Below are 25,497 nucleotides of genomic sequence, written 5' to 3'. Positions count from 1 at the left end.
TTGATGTACATAAATACAATAATTAACTTATCTTACAATGACCACACATATTCTAAAAAATGCCACAAAATCATGTGTAGAGAAAAGAAGAAGGAGGATTTTATTAGGTTATAATTTACAGAAGACGGGGAGAGGAAAAAACAGGATGAGCATTAATTCATAATTCATGTTTCTGTATTCTGATCTGACTGCTGCTTTTGTTGTTGTGACTGAATACTTAGCTCCTCTTCCAGACGCTCTTTAGCCCGCACCACCTAGAAGCAGACATAGACAAGCAAATGATAATAACAAATAACCAAATTACACTGTGGTTCATTCAGAGCACAGTGGAACAGGCCATAAAAAAAAAATAACAATTTCATTTCCACTCGGATCACAGAGTGTTTTCCTCCCACATGCTATGAGTCACATGATTGTCATAAATTGAGATTTAACGCAGACGTCATTGTTTGTTTGAATGTTATAATCAAAACAAGCAAACACAGTGACTAAGCTGAGTGTCATTGTTCCCCAACAGCAAGAGATCCAATCAAACGACACCAGCATGAAAACACTGATCGTCTGTTTGGATGATTTTTTGTTTTTATTTTTGTTGGCAGCATTATTTGTAAAACAATCATAATAATGAGACTGTTAAACTGGTAAACAAACTGGCAAAGTGCTACACTGAACAACAATTCATGATGAACCACGAATCTGCACTTGAGATACATTACGTTACGTTAGAGTCTTATTACTTTTATAAAACAATAATTACTAAATAATGGCAGGTAACTTGCTGCCTTAACTGTCTTCCACTCTAGAAAACACATTTAAACCATTATTATGTGAACAACGTAAGTAAATAATAATAACTGGTGAGGCAAAGTAATTACTTACTTTCGATTGTAGGTAAAATGAACCACCCACTGATTTGTCATTGACTTTAAAAAGGTGCTCATAATTCTGCAAGAAAAAAAACACGTAGTTTTAGCCTTTAATCACGAATGTAAGAAGGAGCATAAACAACGTTTTATTTCATAGCTGAAAAATCATGGATATGAACTTAGGTGTTGCAGTGTGCCTACCCATTATTTTAAAAACATATGACTAACCCTAGTACACAACCCAGTACTAATACTCTCCTCAGTAAAAAAGCCTTAAAGAAAAATAAAACTGCACCTTCTGGACCTCTTCAGGGTTGAGGTTGGAAATATTGAGGATTTGCTGCGCCTCTTGCAGGCTCATGCCAGTGATGCTGGAGGCTGCAGCTGACTGCTGACCTGCACTGCCCCTGGCCCGCGCTGCTGCTTGACTGGCTGTAAAGGAAAACACAACACAGACAAATGTTTACCACTAAATAAACATCATAAATGTGAAAAATAAAAACAACTTTACACAGAGTGAGGGCTGGATGACCTGATATTATCATTTATTAAATTTCAGGGTATGGTATAACTTCAGCATATTATGCTCCAATGTCTACAATTAAGCATTTCTTCTAATGCAGTATGCAATTTGTAGATTTACTGATTTTGAAAATTTATTTAATTATATAATAATAGTGTTATGTTATGAAACCATTTACTGACCTACGTCAGACAATTTCTGCATTAATAGTGTGATCATACTGCAGCTGTATCAACTATTTCTTCATATTACTTATTTTGTCACCTATTCAACACACAATGATGTGCAAAACGTTCAAATGTCTACAAATTACTCCATGAATCAAATAGCATACCTGCAAATTCTTGCTGTAAAGCACGAGCAAACGCACGTCCCACCACCTGAGCTCCCATAACAATGATCTGTGCAATATATTTAGCCTGCAGGAAAAGAGAAATACAGCAGAAAACAAAACTAAATCACAGAAAGCAGAACTCATACAAGCAATTTGACAATGACAACCATAAATAAGCAGGGACCTATACATGTCCATTTTAATAGCATGCAAAAGTGCACAGTTTAATGATGTGTGCAGCTCAAAACAGAAACGATGTTACAATTAGAAATCATTTTTTAAAATGTCAAATTGACATTTTAAAACAGACATTTATATGCTAACACCAAACACTATCAGTGTAGGCTGCTTTCTGTGTTTCTATTATTAGCATGTGCTATACAATATACGTTACTGTTTATTTATTAGACTTAATTATTAACCTAATTATAACTTAAATATTACTATATTAGTAAATCAGTTCATATGGCAGTCTGCAGGTGCGGATGCTAAATAAATAGCACTACGTTTTCAGTCTCGTTTGCACAAGCGCCTCTGTCCTGTTTATACATTATCTTAACATGTGCTGCTCATTAAATTAAACCAACACTGTTGAAGCAGCTACGTTGTATGTCAGAAAAACTAAATGCGACAGACTCACAGCTGCTCCACTCCTGCTAATGCTAATGCTAATGCTACATAACATTACACCTCTGCGCTCACTCGCTACCAGCTAATGTTAGCTACGACACTGGAAAGACACCCACGTTTAGCATTAAATGTATTCTTACCATTTTAAAATACTAAGCGACTTCCACAGACAGCGTGTAGCCCCTGTTTTCACACATGTACACTGAAGGTTATTTAACAGTCAAAGTTCAAGGAAGCAACAACAACACACACGTCAAGACGACTCTAGTGGACGGTGATATTTGTTACACTGACACCTAGTGTTAGGGAAGCCAAACTGCAGCTCAACATTAATACCACATGGCAAGAGTGTAAGTAAAAATATTTATGATTAGAAAAATATACACCACCATATACCTATATACCATATAAAATATGAATGGTGTTGAGTTTCTTCTACCTTACCTACATATCTTTATATGTACATGTATATGTTATATATATAATGTGACATCATGTGAAAGACGTTTTGTAGTTCATTTAGATGGTGTCATCTGCAGGAGTTATGGAGAAGTTGCTTGACCAAGACTGTACCTTCTGTAGAATAGGCAACCAGATCACATTAACTTGAATAGAAGTTTTTCAACAAGAAGCACAGAGAGATTTCTATTATTTTATTTTATGGATGGCAGAGGAATGTTTATTACAATTCATATACACATTCTCGCCAAATTAGAGCGACTGGAACCAAATCTTTAATCACTTAAGTCACCCTTTAAAGTGTTTAGTGTAATAAATGTACCCCGACTGATCATTACTGATGCATTAATGTGTAAACATCATTATATTGCTGTTGCTGGTAATGTTTTGACTTTTCATATAACGTATGTCACAGTGTAAAAGTAACTTCATTTTGTAATATAATTTTTATGTACTTAATTGCATTCCACTACTGAAAACCAGCCTCTGCTGGGAAAGAAGATGACTAATAGATGGGTTCAAAAGGTGTTTATTGCAAGACAATGTGTAAAAAATCCACACACCTTTACTTACGTAAGACAAACACAACAATGCTTTACTCACTGTAAAAAAGGAAGGTCTTATTTTAGCACAATGGAAGGCAGGTTATTCCAGTCTAAATATTACAAAGTATGGTGTTTTAAAATAACAAGCATATCCAGTGAACAGTATATCAATCACACAAGCACTGACACCTGCAGTTCATATGTACAACCTGATGTTCTGACTATTCTTGGCTGAATCGGTTGGTTTATTTCAGTCCATCAGAGGTTGTAAACAAATGCTGTTAGTTCAGGCTGGATTGTTGACAATATTGCTGTAGCCCTGATTAGAAATGACATGATGGCTGTTATGGCTGCATTTCAAGTTATTAATACTGTACTGTTATTGTCTAATTAACACCATGGTTACTTACTGCTAGTTAAAATTAGTTAAGAAAGTTAGCTCATTTAGTGAGGAAGGTCCCCAAAACTGATAAAGACCATGAACTAAAGTTAAAATGTCCAGCAAACAAGAAGAAAAACATAATCATCTTACAGTATACAAAGGCCCCTCTAAAACCGGTTTGGCTTTCTGTGTATAACATTTCATTTGATCTTTAACCCTACATAACATACACCTACGTACTATATCTTAATTTCAAAACAATCTAGCTGGCACAAAAACAGTAACACATCTATGTGTTAAGAGTGTATTCTAACAATGGTTGGCAAAAAAAAAAAAAAAAAGTTTATCATCAAAAACTCCAGTTCATGGCCAAACATGAACGCTGGTGACCCTGTTGCATCCTCAGTGTAGTTTTTGCAGCTAAAGGCTTAAACAGTTACAGTTATTGTGTGTGGGTTTTTTTTTTACCTGACCAAAAAGGAAGACAAACATCAGAAAATCAGATGTATGACGTTCGCGCAGCATTAAAAGACACGTTGTGACTGAGCATGCTTACATAACTGGCCTGTAAAAAAGCAAGCAGTGGTACACTGTGGAGGTAAATGTGCACACAGAACAATTTTGTACACAATCATTTATGACCTAGTATTATGATATCAGAAGATTACAGACTAGGCAAAAAGGGGGGCTGTATTATTTCTATTAGTACATCTCAGAGTGTATTATCATGCTTATATTGTGAGGAGCTTGTTGGTTTTTAAAAAATGTGTTTGTAGACTGTGTAACCCGCAGTTACAGTGGGAGAGAGATTTTTTCTGGAGATTTAAAACAGTAAAATTTGCTGGAGCTGTCCTGGTATACTGTATGTATTTACTTATAATTATTATTGTATTCCTGTATTTGGGATTTTGTTCTAAATATAATCAATATCTTAACATAATTTGCCATAAAGATAAACAGGCACAATTAATTCTTCTCTGATGTGATGAACATCTATCACACAATGTGACATTTGATTTTCCAAACCCATACAGACACTGTGACATATACAGTACTGACATCAGGAAGTTTTTTTTTTAACATATTGTTCCCACATTACACAGCCAGAGTATGCACAGACTTTGCTGAAGTTTCATTCACATTGTACAACAGTCTTTTCTATAGTGGTATCAGCTCTTATAGCTCAGATGATGTCTGGTCGGCACATTTGCAACTTAAAGATTGTTCTGGTCTCGTCTCTCAGTTGTTGGCACCATGACTAAACCAAAGGCAAACTGGCAACTTCTTTAGTCATCCTGGGTGATAAAGAACTCACAGTTAGATTGATGGACTTGAATGATTTAGCATTGTGTTTGCTTATCATACAGTATGTCAATTTCATGAAAATATTCATATGGATTTTGTGACAATGTCCTCAGTTTATCATTTTTTTCTAATGTTCAGGGGTTTGAGGCCATGACAGAGTGACCTCGTTATAGTATATTATTTATACCTAGAGTTAAGTAAAGTAAAGTGGATCTCAAATCAATCTAACTAAACTAAATCTCTGTCATTCGGGTTGAGACTCATCCATCCAGCGGTTTCCATCACATTTACTCACCCACTCGTCCTCGTCAACCCCCTGGAAGGACTCCTGTGGCAGCGGGTCGTCCATGTTTCCCAGCTTAGCCACCATAGCACTCAAAAGCTAGGTGACACAAACACATATTTAGGGTTAAAACATATCCGAGAACTTTGACTTAGTATCCATATACATCCAATCTACCTGCTTCACAAAAACTGTGAATATGATCATACATAACGGAGTAGAGAGTACAAACAGGATCCTATGGTATCTAAGTTTGTCTTCACCTCCTCTTTCTTCTGTTCATCGGTTTTCTCCTCCAGGTACACAGAGGAGGGCAGGTATTTCCTAACTGGAGCCTCTTTGGGAGCCTCACTCACTGAAAAACATTATAAAACACAGATTAGGGAACATTGAAAACTGGAATGTAGACTGCAGAGCTAATCATCTTCATTTACACAGATAAAGACACACAGATAAGGTATTTATACACATTTAAAATCACACCTGGTGTCATGTCTTTAGGCTTCAGACTGATCTTTTTGTGCTGGCCGTTGGAACCAGACAGCCAAGCGGAGGCAGTCAGAGCTGGTTCCCACCACACTGCTGTGTCGCTGTAGATATCATCTTGGAAAAACTCTTTCTAAAAACCCAGATGGGACACATAAATTAGATAGTTATTGTAAGAAATAACAGGGGGAACTCATTGCCATTCTTTGGAGGTACAAACGGAGAAAGCCATGTAGTTTTCCAAAATCTCCTGTAGATGGTGTAGTTGGCTTACCTTGACTCGTGGAACTCTGAAGGCCACTGGCTCTATGGACGCCTTGGTGAGCAGTAGTCCTACAGCTATCTCTACATCGCGCACATTGCATTCTGTTTTAGGCAGAAAGACCAAGCCCTACAAACAGGAAATAATCAGAGGTGTCAGAATTAAGCTTGTGCAAAACAGCTTTACAGGTAACCACTGTAACACGCTGGCTGCCCTTGTAAACATGTTTTTACCTTGCTGATAAATTAAAATGTGAAAATATATTAAAAGTATGAAAGAATTTAGAAACATACCTTATGTGGCTCAGGTGAATTAAAACTGCTGCACTCAATCAAGTACGGTTCTTCGGGCACTATTTCATAAATGTGCACTCTGGTGTCGCCCTGGACAACAAATAAAATACACAGGCTACGTTTAATATTTTCCTTCTTAGTTTTAGTTCAAATGCAGCTTTTATGTAAATATACTTTGGTTTTCATTTGCTTACCTTTCCAGTGAGGATGACCACGCTGGTGTCAGGGTCATAAAAAGGGATGAGTGTGGAGGGGGAGACGTCTACTTGAGTGGTGGCTATGGTTCCAGAGGACAGGGAGTCTGCAGAGTACAGGTAGAGTCCTCTCTCACTGCGACTGCAGAACGAGAAAAAAAAGGGTCAGTGGTCTTTGTCTTTGCCTTGATCACAGCTGCACTTAGAATATTTTATGACAAACACTATTTGTCCTTTTCAGCACCTGTCAAATCCCGACACCAACACGTATTTGCCCCCACACACCCACACAACACGAGCTCCTCTGGGGCCCTCAGGACCTGGACCCTCCTACAAACAAACAAAATAGAGCATAGTGGGACAGACGAGTTAATGAAACAAGGAAGTAAGGCTTTTCAGTAATTTATCAACACTGTGATGCAGTGCTTACAGATAAATACAGTAATTCCTCCTACCTGTATAGGTGTTGTGGACTTGCGAGGGTCATAGATGCGAACCTTCCCATCTTTGCACACCGTGGCCAGGAGCTTGCCATCTGGGCTCCATGCCATACCAAAGATCTGAATACAATTCAGAAGAAGAAAGAAATTCAGAGACTTGTTTAAAGAACAGCTAATGTATTTAGTCCAGTAAGCCAACATTTGTTCATGTGTAAATTATTTTGTTATCATCTTAGATGCTTTACTTATTTAGCCAAATTTACATCTGGCCATCGATCTTAGTCACCAACCTGGTCCTCGTGTCCAGAGAGGAGTTTGACCTGCTCTCTGCTGTCCAGGTTCCACAGGCGGACTGTGAGATCGTAAGATGAAGATACAAGGAGTCCACTGGCCAGAGGGTGGAACTTGATGGAGTAAATCTTCTCCGTGTGGCCTATGACAGGTCATAGCAGCTGTCAATCAATTCACCTTTTACTCTGCTGTGACTAGTATTACCTTTATTCTCTTTATGTTAAACAGTTCACATGGATGTTCTGTATTATTTTTAGTGAAGCCCTGCAAGATTCTGTGCTGCATCAACAATCTGGTATTATATGTGTGAGCCTGTCTTACCTTGCAAGATGAGCTCAGGCTCAGTCAGGGTCTCGGTCAGCCCCCCTTTAGGTACCCGCCACAACCTAATTTTAGCATCATCACCAGCTAAGGGAGACAAGCATATTTAATCACACAGAGACACTTATAGAGATGGACAGTGAGGAGAGAGAAGGGTACACCGGGTGTATTTACTCACCTACAGCAAGCCGCTGAGTGTCAAAGGGGTCCCAACAGAAGTCCACCACATTTACAGAATTCTGGATGGTGGGCAGGGCTGTGTCAGGAACCCTGCCAGGCTGAGAGCGCTAAGGAGAGGAATAAAATCACTTACACACACACACAGCAAACAGCACTAATTAACGTATAAGGCAGAAAATAAATACTTAACATAGAGAACACTGCTTTTATAAAAAATGTGACATTAACGGTTTGAAATTAAACTCCAGCTGCAGTTGTATGTACCTCAAAGATCGCAATCTGGCCCCCAGAGATAGCAAGGGGAACTGCCACACGTTCACGGTTGACACAGAAGCCATCACACTCCCCTGGGGTAGTCAGGTTGAGGCCCCGCATGTTGGTGATGTGTGTGTTGCGGTGCATCACTGCACCCTGGATATGACGAAACTTGGAGGTTGGCCCTGGATGAGTTCATTCAAATTAACAACAAGCCACTTAGGAAATGTTATTATAAAATGATAATAACAATATAAAAACCGAGCATGTGTATGTGTGTTCATACCCAATAGGCCCTGGATAGTCTTGGTGCTCTGACTTGGACTGGGGCTGGGAAGAAACCCTGAGGAGAGTCCAGAAGTGGTGGAGGGAGATCGGGATGGGACAGCGCTGCTGCTGGGAGTGCTTAGAGGACTACTGGAGGTGGAGCAGCCACGAGCCGGATCCTACAGAACAGTGCGTTGTATTGAATTTGTCAGAAAATGTCAGTTTTGCTTTTATCTTCTATACATTACTGTCTACAGATGTGTCTCTCACCTCTTTGCTCCCCCCACTGGCCAAGTCCTTCTTAGCAGGTGTCTGTTTTGCTGGTGGAGCCTTTGGTTTGGGTCGTTTGTCTGGGTGGAGGCTGACTTTCTCCACCTGAGGACAAGTAGAGCCATTTGTTTCAGCTGTGTGCACAATTCCCAGACTGGACAAACTTAAATTAGAGAATCATTACCTGCTTGTTTCCTCCCCCCCACCACTCCACAGCAGACATGGCTGGAGTGGTGCCCACAGTGTCTGGGTAAAGATCTTCATGAAACTCCTGGCCTGAGTGCTGGTAGTCAATACAGTCAACACAAATTTAGATGGAATAAAACAGCTATGCAAAGATGGACGTACATTACTTGCATATGTTAAGAATCAGCTTTATTTGAGGAAATGGCACCAGTGCTGTGTACAATGTCTACATACCTTGCGAGGGACTTGATAGCTGATTGGCACAATGCAGCTATCTGTCAGCTGCAGCACACGCATCACTTCACAAGACATGACATCCAGCGCCAGCTTAGGGACCACGGCAACGCCTCTCGTCGAGGTATCCGTTAGACAGTGGCTCACTACAGGCACAAAATTAAAAGAAGAAAAATGAAGTGAGGGATGAGAAGGGAAGTTGTGTTATCTGAACAGAGCAGACACCAGATGTCTAAGCCTTACCCTGAGTGAGGAAAGGCTCAGAGGAAGAAACCTCAAAGCAATCGACCACTGTGTCTCCCTGTGCAGGAGAGAACAACATTAAATCATATCTTGCACTGCAAGGTTTTGGCTTTCTTTAGAGTAAATCAGAAAAGAGTCTCATCTCTTATCACACAAGATAAGAGATCAGCAGTGAAGTGAAACATGTTCTGCAGTAATGAAAGTCATCTGTTAAAATGCGAATGTGTAAACACTGCTGATTTGTGTCTACGTGAAACATAGATCAGAAAGTCAGATCATAAATACTCAGTATTTAATCGTTGCTGCATATTACTACAATAAATGACATCTTACCATGCCAGCTAGTACAAGCAGGCCAGTGTCTTCATCAAACAGAGGGATCAGCATCCTGAAAGCAAAGAGACAAGAGGAGGCAAAGGAAAGACAGAAGACATTAATCAACACACTGATGTTGTGCACAGACATTTTAAAAAAGCCACCGGAACGGGTTGAAGTTGTACAAATGTGCCACTAGATGAAGCAGTAAACTCAAGTTTAGGGTCAAAGTGTTGACACTGTCAAGGCGGCACCCGGAAACTGCTGCAAGTTTGTTACAGATCTTTCAATTAAGGGAACATAAAAAAATACAAATACATTTCAGTGAATAAATTCATATTTAATTTAGGTAATGCTTAAAGGTTTCCTAAAGCCCATGTTTATGTCTTTAAATGAATTATTCTTCATTTAAAGACACTTAACTCCATTTACAACATACATAACATATATAACACAATAAAACTATAATAACTTAAAAATCAGAAGCTGTTAACACAGAGTTCATATAGTTTAACATATTTTTTGATCAATCTGTCTTTTGATAAACTGATAATAAATCAACTTTTTTATGTTTGTTCCAGCTCTACCTCACATGGGCAGGTCTAAACAAGCCACAGTCACCTGCCTTCTCTCATGATTTGAGGTAAGAAGATTGAAGGATAAGGAAACCGAGTAAGCTTTTAACACAATGGGGAAAATACGGCTGGCTATAGTAATAAAACCAAACAGGAAATCATAGCTTAGACCGAGGCAGACTTGAACAAACAAGAAAGAGATATTCCCTCAGTCTCTCTCTTCTTTCCTCTCTTCATCAATGAGTGTAACAGTCAGCATGCTGTATTATTTTCCAGGGCTGGGACAGAGGAAGAGTACAGAGAGCGATGGCTGATCTAACCACTTCACATCACAGGCCAGAGATAGGCTGATTGAAGTGGAGAAGCAGTTCCAGTGATTGGCTTATGATGATGACCTTGTGTAAGGGTACTAATCTAGAAGAACGCCACTCGGCTGCCTCAACATCAACTGAGAATGACAGAACGCTGATGTAATGCTCCAAGTACGACAATATAATGACAGACTAAGTTTGGGTATCTTAAGCGATGGCGCATGGAGACACGCGAGGGTTTATACTGTTTACATGTGAGACAGAAAGAGAGGCAGAGTGCGACTGTATGTCACTCACTCTCACGCTTACAAATGTTTTCCAAACTACAGTAATGAAGCTCTTTTTCATTTTAATCTTTTGTTACATTTTGGATGTAATTCTCCTCTTGGCCGTTTTGCAGTAACAGCAGACAGCTAAAAGCAGGTCATGACTGTAAGGGCTTAAAATGTTTTAGTAAACCAGCCTGCCAAGTGGAAATTGTCTAGAAAAATGAAATATTACTTTGTATATGCGGGTAACAAGTATTTTATTCTACTCAGTGGAGCTAACCTTGATATTGATTCCCACACTGGTATTTGAAGTACAAGAACAGATAAGTAACTGACATAGTTCATGTAGAAAAAACAAAACAAACACATTATAGGAAAATTAAAGTACAAAGAAAGTACTAAATACTACTACTACATAGCATAAACATGAACAAGGAAGTGAGGCAATAGGGAAGTTTAAATTTTTATATGCAAAAAAAAAAAAATGCATGAATGTAAAGTGTGTCTCACTTTGTTAGGAGTGCAAAATGTTAAAGCTGGTAGTGTGTTTGACTGATTGTCCTTTAGTCCTTAGTGTTGCTCACATTAGCTTTTTGTCTTAACACTGTTTCAAATAAGCACATAATAAAAAAAACATTTCTGTTGAACATGTGCTTCCAGTATAATATGACTGTGAATGTCATGGTGTTTATCGCATGGTAAAGTGAATTAGAAGTAAGTTCTATTTCCCTTCTTCCCCTAATCTACATATCTGGTCATCCTCTTCTTCCTCTGTTACGATTGTTTTTAAATTTATCAAAATGTTGAACCTGTCCCACACCTACTCTCCCTTTATTTAGGGCCCGCGACGTCAGTAAGAGGCGGCGATGCTTCGTTACGATGACTGTTTGTTCCCATGTCAACATCAATCCACAGGGAGTCTCTAAACGCCTCCATTCCCACAGCCCTCTTGCTGCCCATCTCCCTCTGTTTCACTCATTCTTTCCTTTCCAATTCATCAACACTACCACGTAGCTTTCTGTGCTCCCTCTCTCTCTCTATTCCTCCAATTTCTCCAAATTGCCTCCACTTTCTCTGAGGCCTTATCTCTGTTTTTCTCACAGTAAATGTACAACAAGTCAAACAGCCACATAATAGGAGTGGAGCTTTATCACTGATAATGGCCTCTGTTTACTATCGCTTTCATGCTCCACCTCACCACCAACCCATTTTCCCACAGGGAGAAATGCATGTACGCATGTATGTGCATATTTACGCACATAAATGTACCTGCAAACACACATTAGTGTGCTAATAAATTGGCTTTATTATGTATGTGTACATGCTCTTATAAGAGAGCGCTGTTATGCTCATGCAGTGTTAAGTGTGGGAGCAGCCTTGTTGTGCTGATCTGAATCACATGGGGTGATTATGAATGAAGAGAAAAAACTATTACAGACTTCATTCATGCTCTTAGAGTAGAGGCTGTAAATAGAAGTGTGTGTACGGTACCAAATGCAGCCTGACACAGAAATCCAGGCACAAGTCAAACTGGTTTAAGCTCACTCACACACTAATTAGCCATCAAGCAATATTATAAAAACAATAAAACCATAATATTTTCCATGTGGAGGTATTAGAGAAAGAAGATATATAAATGGAAAGACATCCACAATATCTGCTGAAGGGCATAAATTAAAAAAGAAAAACACTTTTATACCTTCCTACTTCTTCCAAAATGGCAAATGAGCCACCTCATGCTCCAAAAACACCTTGGCTTCTGTCTGCTGCTGGCACTGTGCTCCGACAAAGGTTTACATAAAACAGAAAGTGGGAGAGAGAACACCTCCCATCTTGTCTGCCATCACCACACAAACCCAAACATCATAAAATTACCTGCACATGACAGCAGCCTTCAGCATCAGCAGATATGATGGGCGAATGACTCTGCTCTTCATCCGTGTGTGTGAGTATGAAAAGGTCCGAGGCAGTCCATGTTTATTACGATTAGAAGAATGTGTTGTCATTTAATAACATTGGTGATGGACTGGAATAACTGGAGAGCCAAATGAATATGAGGATGACAGACATATGCAGAAATGGTGTGTTTATGTCTGTTAAGAGTTGAAAGAGTTTAACTGAGCAGAAAATATACAGTCATTGGAATAAGAATGGCCACGACAATTAGACTACCAAAAAAAAATCCTTCTAGAAACAAACTCAGGCCCAAAGATACTGAATTATATGTAAATGCCATATGCTATATGTATGTTCTTGTAAGTCACACACTACTCTGATGCACTGATAGCATGAGAGACACACAGTAGTGTATTATATACAGTATATCGGAGCTAATGAAAACAGGCTGCAGAGCTATAAGGTTATAGAAGCTATGACCAGATCAGTATCAGTCAATGGAACCTTTCTCTGCTTTATGAGAACATGGCCTTCAGCTAGGCCTGCCTTACTGCTAAAAACACACACGAGAAAGCAAAATAATCTCCAGTCGACAGGTACATGCTGGCCAGAAAGTAAAGAGAAAAGAGGCCTGTGGGGAATCTGAAACCAAAACAAAGCAGCTGGTTGTCTACATCTCACACAGGATCACTCTTAAAAAATGGGCACACAGAAGACTTTCAAAATCTAACCAGCTCTGTTGATCTATAAAATGACTTACAAATACAAACTACACTGTGCAATTAACTTCTTCACTCTCCTTCTGTTTTTCAGTGGTACTTTTACTCTACTCTGTACTGTACGTCAAAGAAATTTCTCAAATTCAGTCTACATAAAGAGTAGTTTGCCTTTGGTAGATGTTCCTGAGGCTTTTAAAAAAATCACATTAAGTAGTTTTCTTCATTTGAATCAAGGGACTAATTGTAGAAGATGTTATACTGTATGTTGTAAATGTTGTAGAGAGAGTGATTTTGGGGTGTGCAGTATAAATAACACACACTTAGCTTTTAAATCACAGACGAGCATTCTTCCTCTAGTGGATACACAGCTATTCTGACTTGAAAAAGCCACAAACTAAAGAGACTTGAACCATAAATCACAGCAACAGGCCCATGACAGTATTGGAAGTCATGTTCATGGTCACACTGGGGTCTTTCTATTTTCATTTCATCCTATTTTCCTCTCCATCATCCAACCTCCTGCTTTATCAGTCTACTGATTATGTCATTGCAGTCAGTGGGAGTGAGTGAGTGGTGCAGCACTGGCAGTGAAGGGTCTGTTGAACTGTGAACTGTTCACCTTATCAGCCCTCCTCTCTCCACAGATCACTGCCTTCATCCCATCCAACTGGCCTCTGCTGTCCCACTGGCCAGAGATGACTCAGTGTCTCGGTCTGAAGCTTTGGCCATAAAATAATGTTGGGATTATTACACAAGGTCACAAGTACAGGGTAAAAGTAGAATTGGTGTATGTATTGTTAGGAGGTTAAATTCAATGAGAATGAATTTAATAAGAGCTCAATTGGAAAAGGCCACGTCAAACATTTTGCACTGTTCCATGAAGGAGACCTTCACGTGGATGGATATTTCAGGATATCTGAGCTAGAGAAGACTTATTGAAATAGACAAATGTGTGAACAAAATGTTTTTTGTTTGAGCCCTCGCTTGCTGGTTGTGGCTGATCTTACTAGAACTACTAGAACATTAAATTGCAGCTACAAAAGAGATATCAGTAAACATATCAGGAGTCTGGACCGCTCTGTTTCCCGCCAAGATAAACTTTCTGCGTCCACTCAAGTCTATTGAGTGACAATTCTCACACAATGAAATACATTTGAAAAGTTGAACCACAGGCCAAATAACTCAGCAGACAGTATCACATGTGCACCGCAGTCCAGTCAGCAACACGTCTAATATGGCGGCCAAAACAAAATATCAAGTGACTTAGAAACGTGGGTGAAAAACCTCTTAACGTGTGAAAAACACAGCAATGTAGCACCTTTGAGAGACTCTACTGAGTCATAATGGCACTTTAAACTAAATGGTAAAACTGACATACCAACATAATAACATTTAGCAGGTGTAATGTCTTTCACTGTTTTATTTTAACATGTTGGCATGCTAACATTTACTGATTAGCACTACACAAAAATTCGACTAACTAAAATTTATATTGTCCTCACAATTCATGGAAACTAAACTAAATGTTTCTCCTCTTTGTATCCTAATCAATGTGGGGCTAGAGGAAAAGCCACCAGGACCATTTATCCTCTGGGGACCATGAACATTTAACCATCTAACCTTGATAACCCTGCCCTCTTCCCGTCTTTATTGTTGTGACAGAACATACTATTTTTGTTTCACTGTTATTACTCTTGCGTAAGGGAATTGGACACAGCTAATGGTTTTAAGCACACTTACACTGGGGGCCCATGGGTGTTCACATTTCGCCAACAATGGAAGGACTGGTGCGGAATAATCCACTGTGATTAACTGAGATTCGATGGAACAACACTGGACACGCATAATCATCTCCAGCAAGGTAAGCCCTGGGTTGGTTTCTAGTGTTCTTTAAGTATGTGAACTAAACCCTCACATTTCTCATTTTTATAGAAGATATGTGAGTGAGGTAACGCTGTCAAACACTGAAACATCAAAATCCACCAACAATTACATGTGCCAAAAACACAAATTAACAATTTATCACAGCTGATGAACTTACTGAACTACAACAACACTGGTTGTTATGACCCCCCTTCTCAACTTTTCATCTATTATCACTTCATTTAACTAATAGTATGGAGACATGTCATTTACAGTCACCATCTTTGTTTGCACTTGATAGATTTACACCTTAGTAAATGTGTTGTAAATCTGTGAACTGTCTTTCAAAAATACATTCACATCAGTATTACGTGTTAATTATCTCTCAGAAACGCTTGAATGCAGCAACACCTGCTTTGAGTGGTTGATGATTTCAAGGCTCCTCAGCAGGCGTTAGATTCAAGATGCGCCCCGCTGAGCAGCGAAAAATACTAAATCGCAATATACCTTCTCTACTGTGTTGGAGAGTGTGTTTTGTTTCCAGTGTGTGTGTGTTTAATAAGTGTGCTGGGCCTGTCTGTCTGCGTAGCTACCTTCAGTAGCCAGCTCATTAGAAGGGAATTAGAGTTGAAGCGCTGTACTCCTGAGAGGGAAAGAAAAGCTAGGATTGTTGGTGAAGGGGCCAGCTGTGGCCGTGTCTGAGCGCCAGTGATGAGGCTCTCAGATGGGCTGCCAAGCACCGGTTCTCCCTTCTCTCCATGCTTCATTGGGCCCTGTCCTTTAGCTCCTGGCAACCGGCACACATACACACAAGTACATGTGGTGAAACACATGCACGTGCATACACTCATGCTCAGGATTTAATTAAATTGACTGAGTCTCATGTCAACAGGTCTGCAGTGACCCCTCTGACACCCCCCCCCTCTGCACACACTCCCAATTCCACATACGACCACATGCAAAGTTGCCAGATTAAAAACAAATGCAACAGCCTCAACAATAATTTCCCCCTTTCCTCAAGAAACAGAATAATACATCACTACCATTCCAACGTATCATCAGTTCAGCTGTAGCAACCCCAATCAACCCCTAATCATGCATGTTTTCAATATCTAAAGCATACAAACAGTTTTATAGACACATTTTTAGACAACTCAAAAAACAGAGCTGTCTACCAAGTGATGGGCAGCACATCTCTTTTTCATTATGTTGACATTTTATTTTTTCCTTCCACCGGCTACACAGACAACTACACAAACCTATTAAACTCACAGGCTTCTACTTATCTTAAAGAATAACAGAAATCAGAACCTCATCGCCCAATTTACACACACTCATGTCGCCTTGCACAAACTCACAGGAAGACCTATTAATGCATGGTAAACTGGTCCAGACTGTCTGAGCTATAAAGCAGCAAGGTCACTGGTCATAAACTGGCAGGAGACCTCAGACACAACTTCCAGCATTGTCCTGTGTACTGGGAAGTTTTAAGGGCAGACGTGGGTGGGGTTGTTTGAGAACGTGGGTGGGCATAATGGAGTTGGGGTATACAGGCTGAAGGGGAGGTTAGTGTGTCAGAGAAATAAAAAACATGCATAATAAAAGTGTGTTGGGGCTGCTGCCACATTTAAATAGCACACAAACCTCCAATAATAGCTTGTGTTCAAGTTTGTGTTTGGATCTTTGATGTTTAAGGTCTGTATCTATATTTGTGCTGGTGGTTCCTTGTTGATGTATGTGGAGCCCCGGAAGAGATGTGTTCCACGTTAACCTCTGGGTTCAGCATCAAGGACTCAGGGTAGATGACCATTATATGACCTGTCAGTGGGGGCCTGGGAACCGCTCGGCAGCCATGTCTGCCTCAATGCAGAGAGGAGAGAGGAAGTGATGGCACAGATGACAGAAAGACAAGGAGTAAGGGTCAAAACTGCCACGACCTCCTCTGCTGTGAGGTCATGTAAAGAGTCCACCAAACACAGACAGAGGTGCACATGTTTAAAAGGAAGAAAGGAAAGAGTGAACTGCTGGACTCTTGACTAGAAGTTGATGGATTATCAGCCAGCATTAGTACTTCATGAATGTACTGTGATCAGCAAAATCTCCGCCAATAAGAAATAAAATAAATTCTGCAAAAACTACTGAAATGGAACCAAATCCTGAAAATCTGGAGGACTTTCAGTCTTTTTAGCTATGGAGGGAAATCCAGATAATAAATCTTAGTGTAAAAGTAAAACAAATGTGGACTGAATATAACTAAAATAAGACTAAGGGAAAAGACATGATATGATATATTCCAGCAGGTATAGTGGTTATTGTAAATTTTAATTGGACATGATCTGTATCAGTATCTGACCCTCAAAACACCTCCTAAAAAATCCTCCTAAAGTCTGTGAATAAACCTCAAAACCAAGATCAGCCTTTGATATCACATCTTGCACAGTAATTATTCTGCAGGGACAACTCCAAAATAAGGATCATACTATAAGATCGGCCTCAACTTGGCTCCAGTGAATCAGTCACTCCACACAGTGCACTGATTTGTTATAAGGAACAAATTGAAGATGAAGTCAGTCTTAGGTGCACTCCAGGTTATTTTTCCTACTATGGAAAGTCCAAAATGTTGCTGATCTGCCATGCACACAAAGTACCACTCAATAAAGTCTACTTTAAAAACACAATCCACCAATAACAGGCTCAATGAAAGACTTACTGCCATGTTTAAACCCCTGCAGTTAAATAGACCATGGTCTCTCAGACAGACACTCTGCAGCTGAAGAGCAACAACTTAATGCCACATCTGAACAGTTATATCACAAGACCTGGACATTTGGTTGATGAATGTTTTTGGCTAATGTTTCTCGAGTCTTTAGCCAAAATTGCCTCAAACGATTGCAGCGTTTGACCCCGTACCAAAGCACACACCAGTCAGAACATACTTGCTTTACCGTGTGTGACCGAGTGTGTGCGCATTTGCGTGTAGGAGACTTTCCCTCATAGACAGCCAAGACAAAATTATTGGAAATGCTAGAACCATAAAACCCAGTAATTTACAGACACAAAACATTACTGTTGAATATTTGTTTTTCCTTCAGGCTTGAGGTACGTATGTGCAAATAAGAGAGGGTCCACTCAAGAGAGGGAATGAGAAAAATAAATGGAGAAATATAAACCTTAAAACAACTCCTTAAAACATTTTCTTTTTCACCATTCTTGCTCAACTATAGCTATAAAAACATTCTTGGGGCATTTAACAGAGTGCCTTTCATCGATCGTCATCTGCACATGTTTTGACTCCGTGGTGTCTTCCAGTTTTGCTTTAACAGTCACTTAACTGAGTTTATCTCTCTGTCTCTGGTACCAAGCGACTGGGTATCTGACTCATCTCTGTGACACACACACACACACACACACACAACGGGCTGACTGTAACTATGCTTCTATATTTACTTTTTCTGGTCCATCTAGAATGCCACTCAACTGACCTCTCTCAAAAAGACAAATTCCTCGCCTATAAGATGAAAATCTAGTATCTCTAAAAAGACAAAAAAGGATTGTTTTCAGAGTGGTGACTTTGATCCTTGAAAGACCAGACACAAGGTTTGATATGACTATCATGGCTGATAAAGGAGTTCAGCTCAAGTAAGGACATGAAAATCATGAAAACCACCACAACAGTACACATTAACTGTATACTGTTCTTGCCCTGCTGCTGTAGGCCTAATCATTTAAGACATTATTTCAGCACCTCAACCTGACTGTGGTTCTTGGCCTTGGCCTTACCTTTCACCCTTTGTCCTGAGTGGATCGACAAAAAAACCTGTGCGTTACTGTTAATGGGTCTGGCACACAAACACTAAATCATCTGCTTTAATGACCAAAGCAGGGATTTGTATGATGAAAACCAATAAAAACTTCACCGAGTACAGCAGATTTACTATAAGGGAGATGGCAAAAGACTGCAGGAGGAAGAGAAGAGAAACTCTGCAAGACAGAGAGCAGTAAGAGATAAGATCACAATCACATTCACGTAGTAAATCACAACAGTTATACGTGTCCTCATGCTCGTGTGTGTGTGTGTGTGTGTGAATGACATAAGAATGCTTTGAGCTCTATCATGCTGCATCTGGGGTTATGGGGCAGAAAGAAAAACTAAAAGTTACGGAGGACACTGTAGCCTTGATGAGCTGAGACTGGTAAGACCAGATCGACCCCTATTGCTGAGCCATCTTTGCAGAATCACACACACAGACACACATTTTATTTGTTCTCTTTTTCCGTCATCTCTGTCTGTCTTGGTGAAGGCAGAAACCACATTTTGTGACCACCCATACGAAGTATCCATTGCTAATGTACAGTTTAGTATACCAGTCACACAATGCCAAGAACCCTAAAACATTCAAAGTTTATAAACTTTACATAGCAAATGGCGGCAGTTATGGTCAAAAGAAAGCAGACAACTACACACACAAACGTCTAGTGTTGCCTATGTACCCACTATCTCTTAACAAAGAGCAGCCCTGACCAGACATTTACATGCCCACATCCAGCCTCAGCCCTGGTAATTCCTCTGTTGCATAATGAAGCAGCTTTGAGCAATTTGTTAACACAGCAGATGCATATTCCTCTGGAGGATAAAGCTAAGTGGCGCTCATGTTGCATTGAATTACACTCAGCTGAGCCACAGCCTTGAAAGCATGGAGCAGGCCTGATGTTCTCAATATGAAGTAAACAAAAACTACAAAATGACAGTCGTAGACATGACAGTTTGAAACCAATAATAACAGATCACTTATGCAACTCCTATTTGACCTCTCCTTGTGCCTCCACATTCATCTTTTCATATTACCGTTATGTGTGTTTGTTTTTATTTAACCTCATTTATTTAACTAGGCAGGTCATTTAAGAATCAAATTGCTCTTGCCTGGTAAAACCCAATGCATGCTCAAATGCTGAAAAAACAAGTAAGGCAGAGAAACGGTAATTAATTTAGGTTTCAAAACAATCACCTGCATTTTTAACAACCAATTAATAAAAGAGATGATTAATTAAACATAATGGTAAACATAATATGAAATATTTCCACACATACAGTATACAAATAAACAAACATGATGTTTCCATTACCTATTATCAAAATATGTAAATGACCAGCCCTGAGATGACCTGACAAGACCTGTGCTGCATTTCTAATACAGCAGTGCTAAGCTGTAGTCACTGTGCTTCCTGGCGTAAACCACAGGCATTCTGCTGTTACCCAATACCTGACATACCAGACTGCAGGGTGAGCATAAGACTGAGAGGTGAGATGGAGGGAGCAGGAGGAATGAAGGAAGAGGAAGGGATTGTTGACTTCATGAGGCCAGGCCAAAACATACTTCACAACAACGTACAATTTGGGATGTTTGACATTTGTGTGACTTTGTATTTTACTTTTGTACGTTGAGGATACATACAGTATACACATTTTTATTAATTTTACATTTGTACCTATGATGCATTAAAAACTAAAACTAAAGACCTGCAGACAGTCTGAGGACACTGCAGCTGACGCAGTAGCCACATGTGTCTAGTTTAAAATACTCTATATCTGATGGCTAAATGACTGTGAAAAGTACAAATCACACAGTGGCTCCAGCAAGTGAAACATGTTCTCAATCATCTCGACAATGTAAGTTGTAAACTCTGGATTGTTTTCATGATGGATTCTTTGTGTTTTCAACAATATAATGTGCATTACAGGCCTGTCCAGTTCTGAGACATGCATGGCCCAGCTGTGCTGTCTGTCTCTGTCTCTCTCCTTAATGAGAAGTGCCAGTGTGTGCAGAGTCAACAGACTAGTAAACCTCAAAGTGAACTGCAGTCTGACCTCTCTAGGTCTCCGTGTGTTCGCTGTCGTCCCCTCCTCTGCGTGAAACAAACAGCTCCTGCAATCACTAAAAGTTTAGTGCACAGATTCTTGAGGTCTTTGTGTTGAGGGCCTTTTCATGTTGTTCGCTAACTAGCTCACATTAAGGGCTCAGCTTGCTCCAATGAGGCCAAAATGCCACGACAATGCCACAGGAAAATGACAAAGTCACAATAATAATAATAAGAAGAAGCACAAAAACAAAACAATAAACAGACAACAAACAGGAGCCACATATGTTTTAATTAAGGCATCCTGTCTATGTTACCAAAGCAAGGTTTGTTGGGCCAGCCTGTCTAATCCACCCTCTGACAGATGAATGGTGAGAAAGGGCAAAAATATACTTTGGGTGCACCCTCCACCCATTTCACCCTGAACATGTAGTTCACTTGAGGACACATATCCTTCCATGAGCCACTTTGGGTCAGGTTAACCAAGGATGAACTATGTAAACAAGATAATAAAATGTACACTTGCTGTAAGAGCGTTACATTAAAAAAAAGCTTCCTCTTAAAAAGACAGCTTTATGAGCAACACATTGACTTATAATGGGTGAAGCTGGCAAAAAAGCAGGTGGGAACAGTCAACATTTCACCTTTTTTTTGATTCATTGCATTTGATTATAGTATTATGTGTTTGTTCTCATGGAAGCAGTGACAACTTCTGCTTTGTGTACTCATTAGTCCTCTCTCCGTTAGCCATATTTCTTCATTACATCCATGTTCCCATAGCAGCCACTAATTAACCATGCATGTTCATAGCTTCTCATTCTCCTGTCCCAGGTTCTTTCTCCTCTGTGTGGCACTCCTTCCCACAGACATTTTTCCTAGCTATTGGGGCCTGGGGCTCTGCGGGAAGAAAGGCAGCCTGAGCCTCGTGAGGAGGGCTCGGTCGTGTCTCATGGCAGCCCACACATACTGCTGTCAGAGCACATTTATGTGTGACATGTATTTGTGGACAGAAGGGGTGGCATGCATCTGCACGAAACACACATTAACACCAATACATATGCAGATATGCTTTACACCAACAAAGGATGTACTCACACTCTCCCCTCAGCCTGTAAAGGATGGCGAGAAGCTGGGAAAATAATGAGCAGAGATTGAGTTGAGGCTGCATCAGACAATAACTATTCCCAGGATGTCCAGGAACGGTTGCTAATCACGCTAATTGCTGAATATTGCAAAATATCAAATTGACAATTCCTTAATCACTTGAGTGATAAAATAATATTAAAGGATGTAAATGACTTAAACTTCAAACTCTGCCTCTTCTGGAAGTTAAATAATTTAGTTTATAAAAATTTGAGTTTATAGTTCCTCATATTTCTCCATTTCAGCTCATAGCAGTAACCATTTTCCAGTCCATGTGACCACAGTTTATCACTGAGGACAAATGAGATCTGATCTGTTTGTCTTTAAAATGCGCTGCACATTCCAGATTCAGAAATTTGTCAGCTTCTTCTTTTTTGGTGCTCTTTAAGATCACTCTAATTAATTTCAATTGTCATTTTCATTAGAGAGCATACTGACAATGAGGGGAGTAAGTGAATAAGTGAATTCGTGATAGAGTGTCTTTCCATCTCTTCTGCAGGGACACTTTTCTTGGCTGTTGTCTGCTGAATTCACAAGTTCCTTTTCAAAAAGTAAAAAACCCACAGGCATGTACACCTCAAACCAAGACACATGCTTGTGTTTCTGAAAAGACCTATGGACATCATCATGAAGGGTGTAATGGGTACAATGAATATTGTTGTGTCTTCATTGTGGTCTGTGTTTGTTCCATAACCGGGCATGAAGCCACTTCTGTGTTTACTGTAGAAAAAGCTTAACAAGCTTAATTTACCATATACTGTACTGTAGTATAGCAAATAGACAGTAAACATTTTGTGAACTGAGTTTACAGCAAAATGTTCAGGAACACAAAAATAAAGAACTGAACTAGTTTTGTACATGCAAAACAAAGCTAAACGACAGTAAAAGCAAAGAAAGAACAAATTGTTGGTGCCCTAACTCTGATGTGATTTAAAGATTTCATTGGTATAACACAAAACACACATAACACACAATTTACAAACATGGACAAGGCAAAACAAATAGAAATAAAGATCTACACACACAGCTTTACGAGGAAGGACAAAGACTGTTTAGTCTTGTTCTATGTCTCTATAAAGATTGGGAGACAATAACCTTCACGATCCATTTTAAATGTACTTCACAACAGAATTTTGTGTCAAGTAAGATCTTCAGTGTGCATAACAATAAGTTTAAAAATGTTAAGTTTGTAATAGACCTGAGCAACACTGTCAAAGTTACTAAAGATTAAAGCAAGAAAAGTACATGTCAGAGGAGGAGAAGGAATTAGGGCCTATCCAGGGTTGGGAAAGAGAATGTGGTGAAAGTCTGGTTGATGTAATACTTCAGCATGAGTTTGAACAAACTCGTAGATGAGTAAATGAAATAAAAAAGAACTTGTCAGCAATGTGAGGAACTGCTAGACTCGACTTTCCAGGAAAAGTGACAAAAGCTTACAAGGAGCAAAAGTCCTTGTCGTCCCCTGAAAAAGCAGCATGGTGCTGTGTGCCTCGAGCTTTAAACTGTTAGCAGGCTGTGGCTGGCTGAGCTGCAAACCAGTGTTTTACTAGTTCCCCTGGGCAGTGTTATGGAGTGGGCCGCCTCGCCATTTTTACTGAGCCAGGGTGATTAGGAGCTTAACGTGCTGACGGCACATGCAGTAATGCTGTTACAGCCACTAGCCTGTGATTTACACCACTGACCGAGCGCCTGTGACTGTCCTGTAATGTACAAATATGTGGAACACATTGAGGCTTTCCTGTTGTGGGCAGAGTTGACAAAACTACAAATAAAATAGAAACTGAGACAAAATGCTGTCAGTTCAATGAAAATAACGAGTGAACAGCTTTGCACACAATTTATTCAATAATTGTTGTCACCACATGTGGTTGATTTTATTATTTTGCCACAAATGCTGCTGAGAATTTGCTCTTAAATATTAAAATGTTGGGTAATAAGAGAAATTGTAAAAGATCATGTAGATTTGAGATAAGACACTTCCTGTTCTCTGTATCATGTGAGTGTATATGATTGCTGATTCTAATTCATATCTTTAACCTTTAAATAATAGAATGAAGAATTAAATGACACTAACTTTGTAATATAGAGTAAAAAAGGTCCATGCAGATCAAAGTTATTAAATTTTAAATAACTAATGATATTGATTGCTATATAAACATTTCATCAAATAATTTCTTACTATATTCTTTTGAATTATTGGTTAAATCAGCAGTATTGTATTGTATTGTATTTCGTATACTCTCTTTTAATTTAAGTGTGGAAACCTTTGGATACCAGTCTGGAGGGGAGTTCTTGAGACTGCTGGTCCTCCTCAGCACGCAACACACACAAACACACACGAGCTGAATGACCAAGATAAATAAGAGAGTGCATGAATTAGGGGACAAACAGAGGTGAGAGCATGAGCACTGATTTGTAAGGCTCATACATGGGTGATAAAGTTCAATAGGCTATGCTGTGATTTATTTCTAAGCCCTTATAAAACTCAGTTGTGGCTCTGTACATCTGGACCCTGCAGGACATGCGTAAAATCATTTCTCTTTTCTTGCAATTTACCATAATGCTTTGCAGATGGCACTGTGCATGCGTGTGTTAAATGTGTAATAACTCCTACAGTAGGAGCAGGAAGAGAGGCAAGGAGAGGAAAGGCATGCGCTCGGACTGTGTGGAGACTGATATCAAAAAGTAAACTGTACAAAACACACTGAATGGCTCAACATGTGGAACTTAAGTGCCCCTTGTCTAGAGGATAATGAGGGTGGGGGTAGTTTCAGGAGACACGTGCAATGGCCTCTAAGCCAAAGAGAGGTCTGTTTGTTGTTCTTGTTGAGTCTCTATGCCTTCAGCACGAGGGTGAATGATGTCACCACAAGGACAAATTTGGCCTGCTTTCAATTAATTTTACAATTTCTCGTCAACATGTGGAGAAAACAGAAGCTCTGCAGGAACGGGCAGGTTGAATTCACACAAACATTTAAAGAGCTGCACACAAGAGGCTTCTGGTTAATGCTGCGACTGGCTAAAAGTACACATCGGAGGTGACACAGTTCCTGAGAGCTATCACCTTACTGTACCTTGGTGGGACTAGCTGACACTGAAATAAGCTACCAGCTGCCAAACGGGGTAGTTTGTCACTGACATTAGGAAGTAATCAACAGCTTTCTCAGCTTAGAGATGGCTCTGTGAATGAAGTAACCATATGTGCTAATCTGAGGCTGCACGTACACTGTCCAGGGAACTGTCTCATTTCTTATCCTTAATTCACAAATTGATAGATATCAACATAAAAGAACCAACTTTC

General features: G+C 39.6%; 1 protein-coding gene across 3 annotated transcripts in view; it reads right to left on the bottom strand.

Annotated features, from left to right (window-relative positions):
- Window positions 1–70: 70 nt before the first annotated feature.
- LOC113148302 (mitochondrial import inner membrane translocase subunit tim16-like) overlaps window positions 71–25,497 on the bottom strand; it is a 95,268-nt gene continuing 69,841 nt past the window's right edge. The window contains exons 10-31 of one of the 3 annotated variants that reach the window (XM_026340154.1): window positions 9,583–9,637; window positions 9,250–9,307; window positions 9,007–9,152; window positions 8,771–8,869; window positions 8,587–8,691; window positions 8,336–8,495; window positions 8,059–8,234; window positions 7,793–7,901; window positions 7,615–7,701; window positions 7,293–7,435; window positions 7,018–7,122; window positions 6,807–6,892; window positions 6,563–6,704; window positions 6,369–6,458; window positions 6,088–6,204; window positions 5,811–5,946; window positions 5,591–5,682; window positions 5,340–5,426; window positions 1,724–1,808; window positions 1,162–1,298; window positions 880–945; window positions 71–254 (exon numbers count right to left, since the gene is read on the bottom strand). In XM_026340154.1, the coding sequence (XP_026195939.1) occupies window positions 165–254; window positions 880–945; window positions 1,162–1,298; window positions 1,724–1,808; window positions 5,340–5,426; window positions 5,591–5,682; window positions 5,811–5,946; window positions 6,088–6,204; window positions 6,369–6,458; window positions 6,563–6,704; window positions 6,807–6,892; window positions 7,018–7,122; window positions 7,293–7,435; window positions 7,615–7,701; window positions 7,793–7,901; window positions 8,059–8,234; window positions 8,336–8,495; window positions 8,587–8,691; window positions 8,771–8,869; window positions 9,007–9,152; window positions 9,250–9,307; window positions 9,583–9,637 (2,371 nt within the window). In that variant the 3' untranslated portion in view covers window positions 71–164. Of the gene's footprint in view, window positions 255–879; window positions 946–1,161; window positions 1,299–1,723; window positions 1,809–2,493; window positions 2,597–3,386; window positions 5,035–5,339; window positions 5,427–5,590; window positions 5,683–5,810; window positions 5,947–6,087; window positions 6,205–6,368; window positions 6,459–6,562; window positions 6,705–6,806; window positions 6,893–7,017; window positions 7,123–7,292; window positions 7,436–7,614; window positions 7,702–7,792; window positions 7,902–8,058; window positions 8,235–8,335; window positions 8,496–8,586; window positions 8,692–8,770; window positions 8,870–9,006; window positions 9,153–9,249; window positions 9,308–9,582; window positions 9,638–25,497 lie in introns of those variants that run through there. The other 2 variants (XM_026339999.1, XM_026340078.1) reach the window with 2 other exon arrangements.

Source organism: Anabas testudineus, chromosome 8, assembly GCF_900324465.2.
Source record: "Anabas testudineus chromosome 8, fAnaTes1.2, whole genome shotgun sequence".
In the NCBI taxonomy this organism is placed as follows: domain Eukaryota; kingdom Metazoa; phylum Chordata; class Actinopteri; order Anabantiformes; family Anabantidae; genus Anabas; species Anabas testudineus.
The sequence above is the reverse complement of the archived record's forward strand: the minus strand, read 5'-3'. Positions and strand labels throughout refer to the sequence as shown.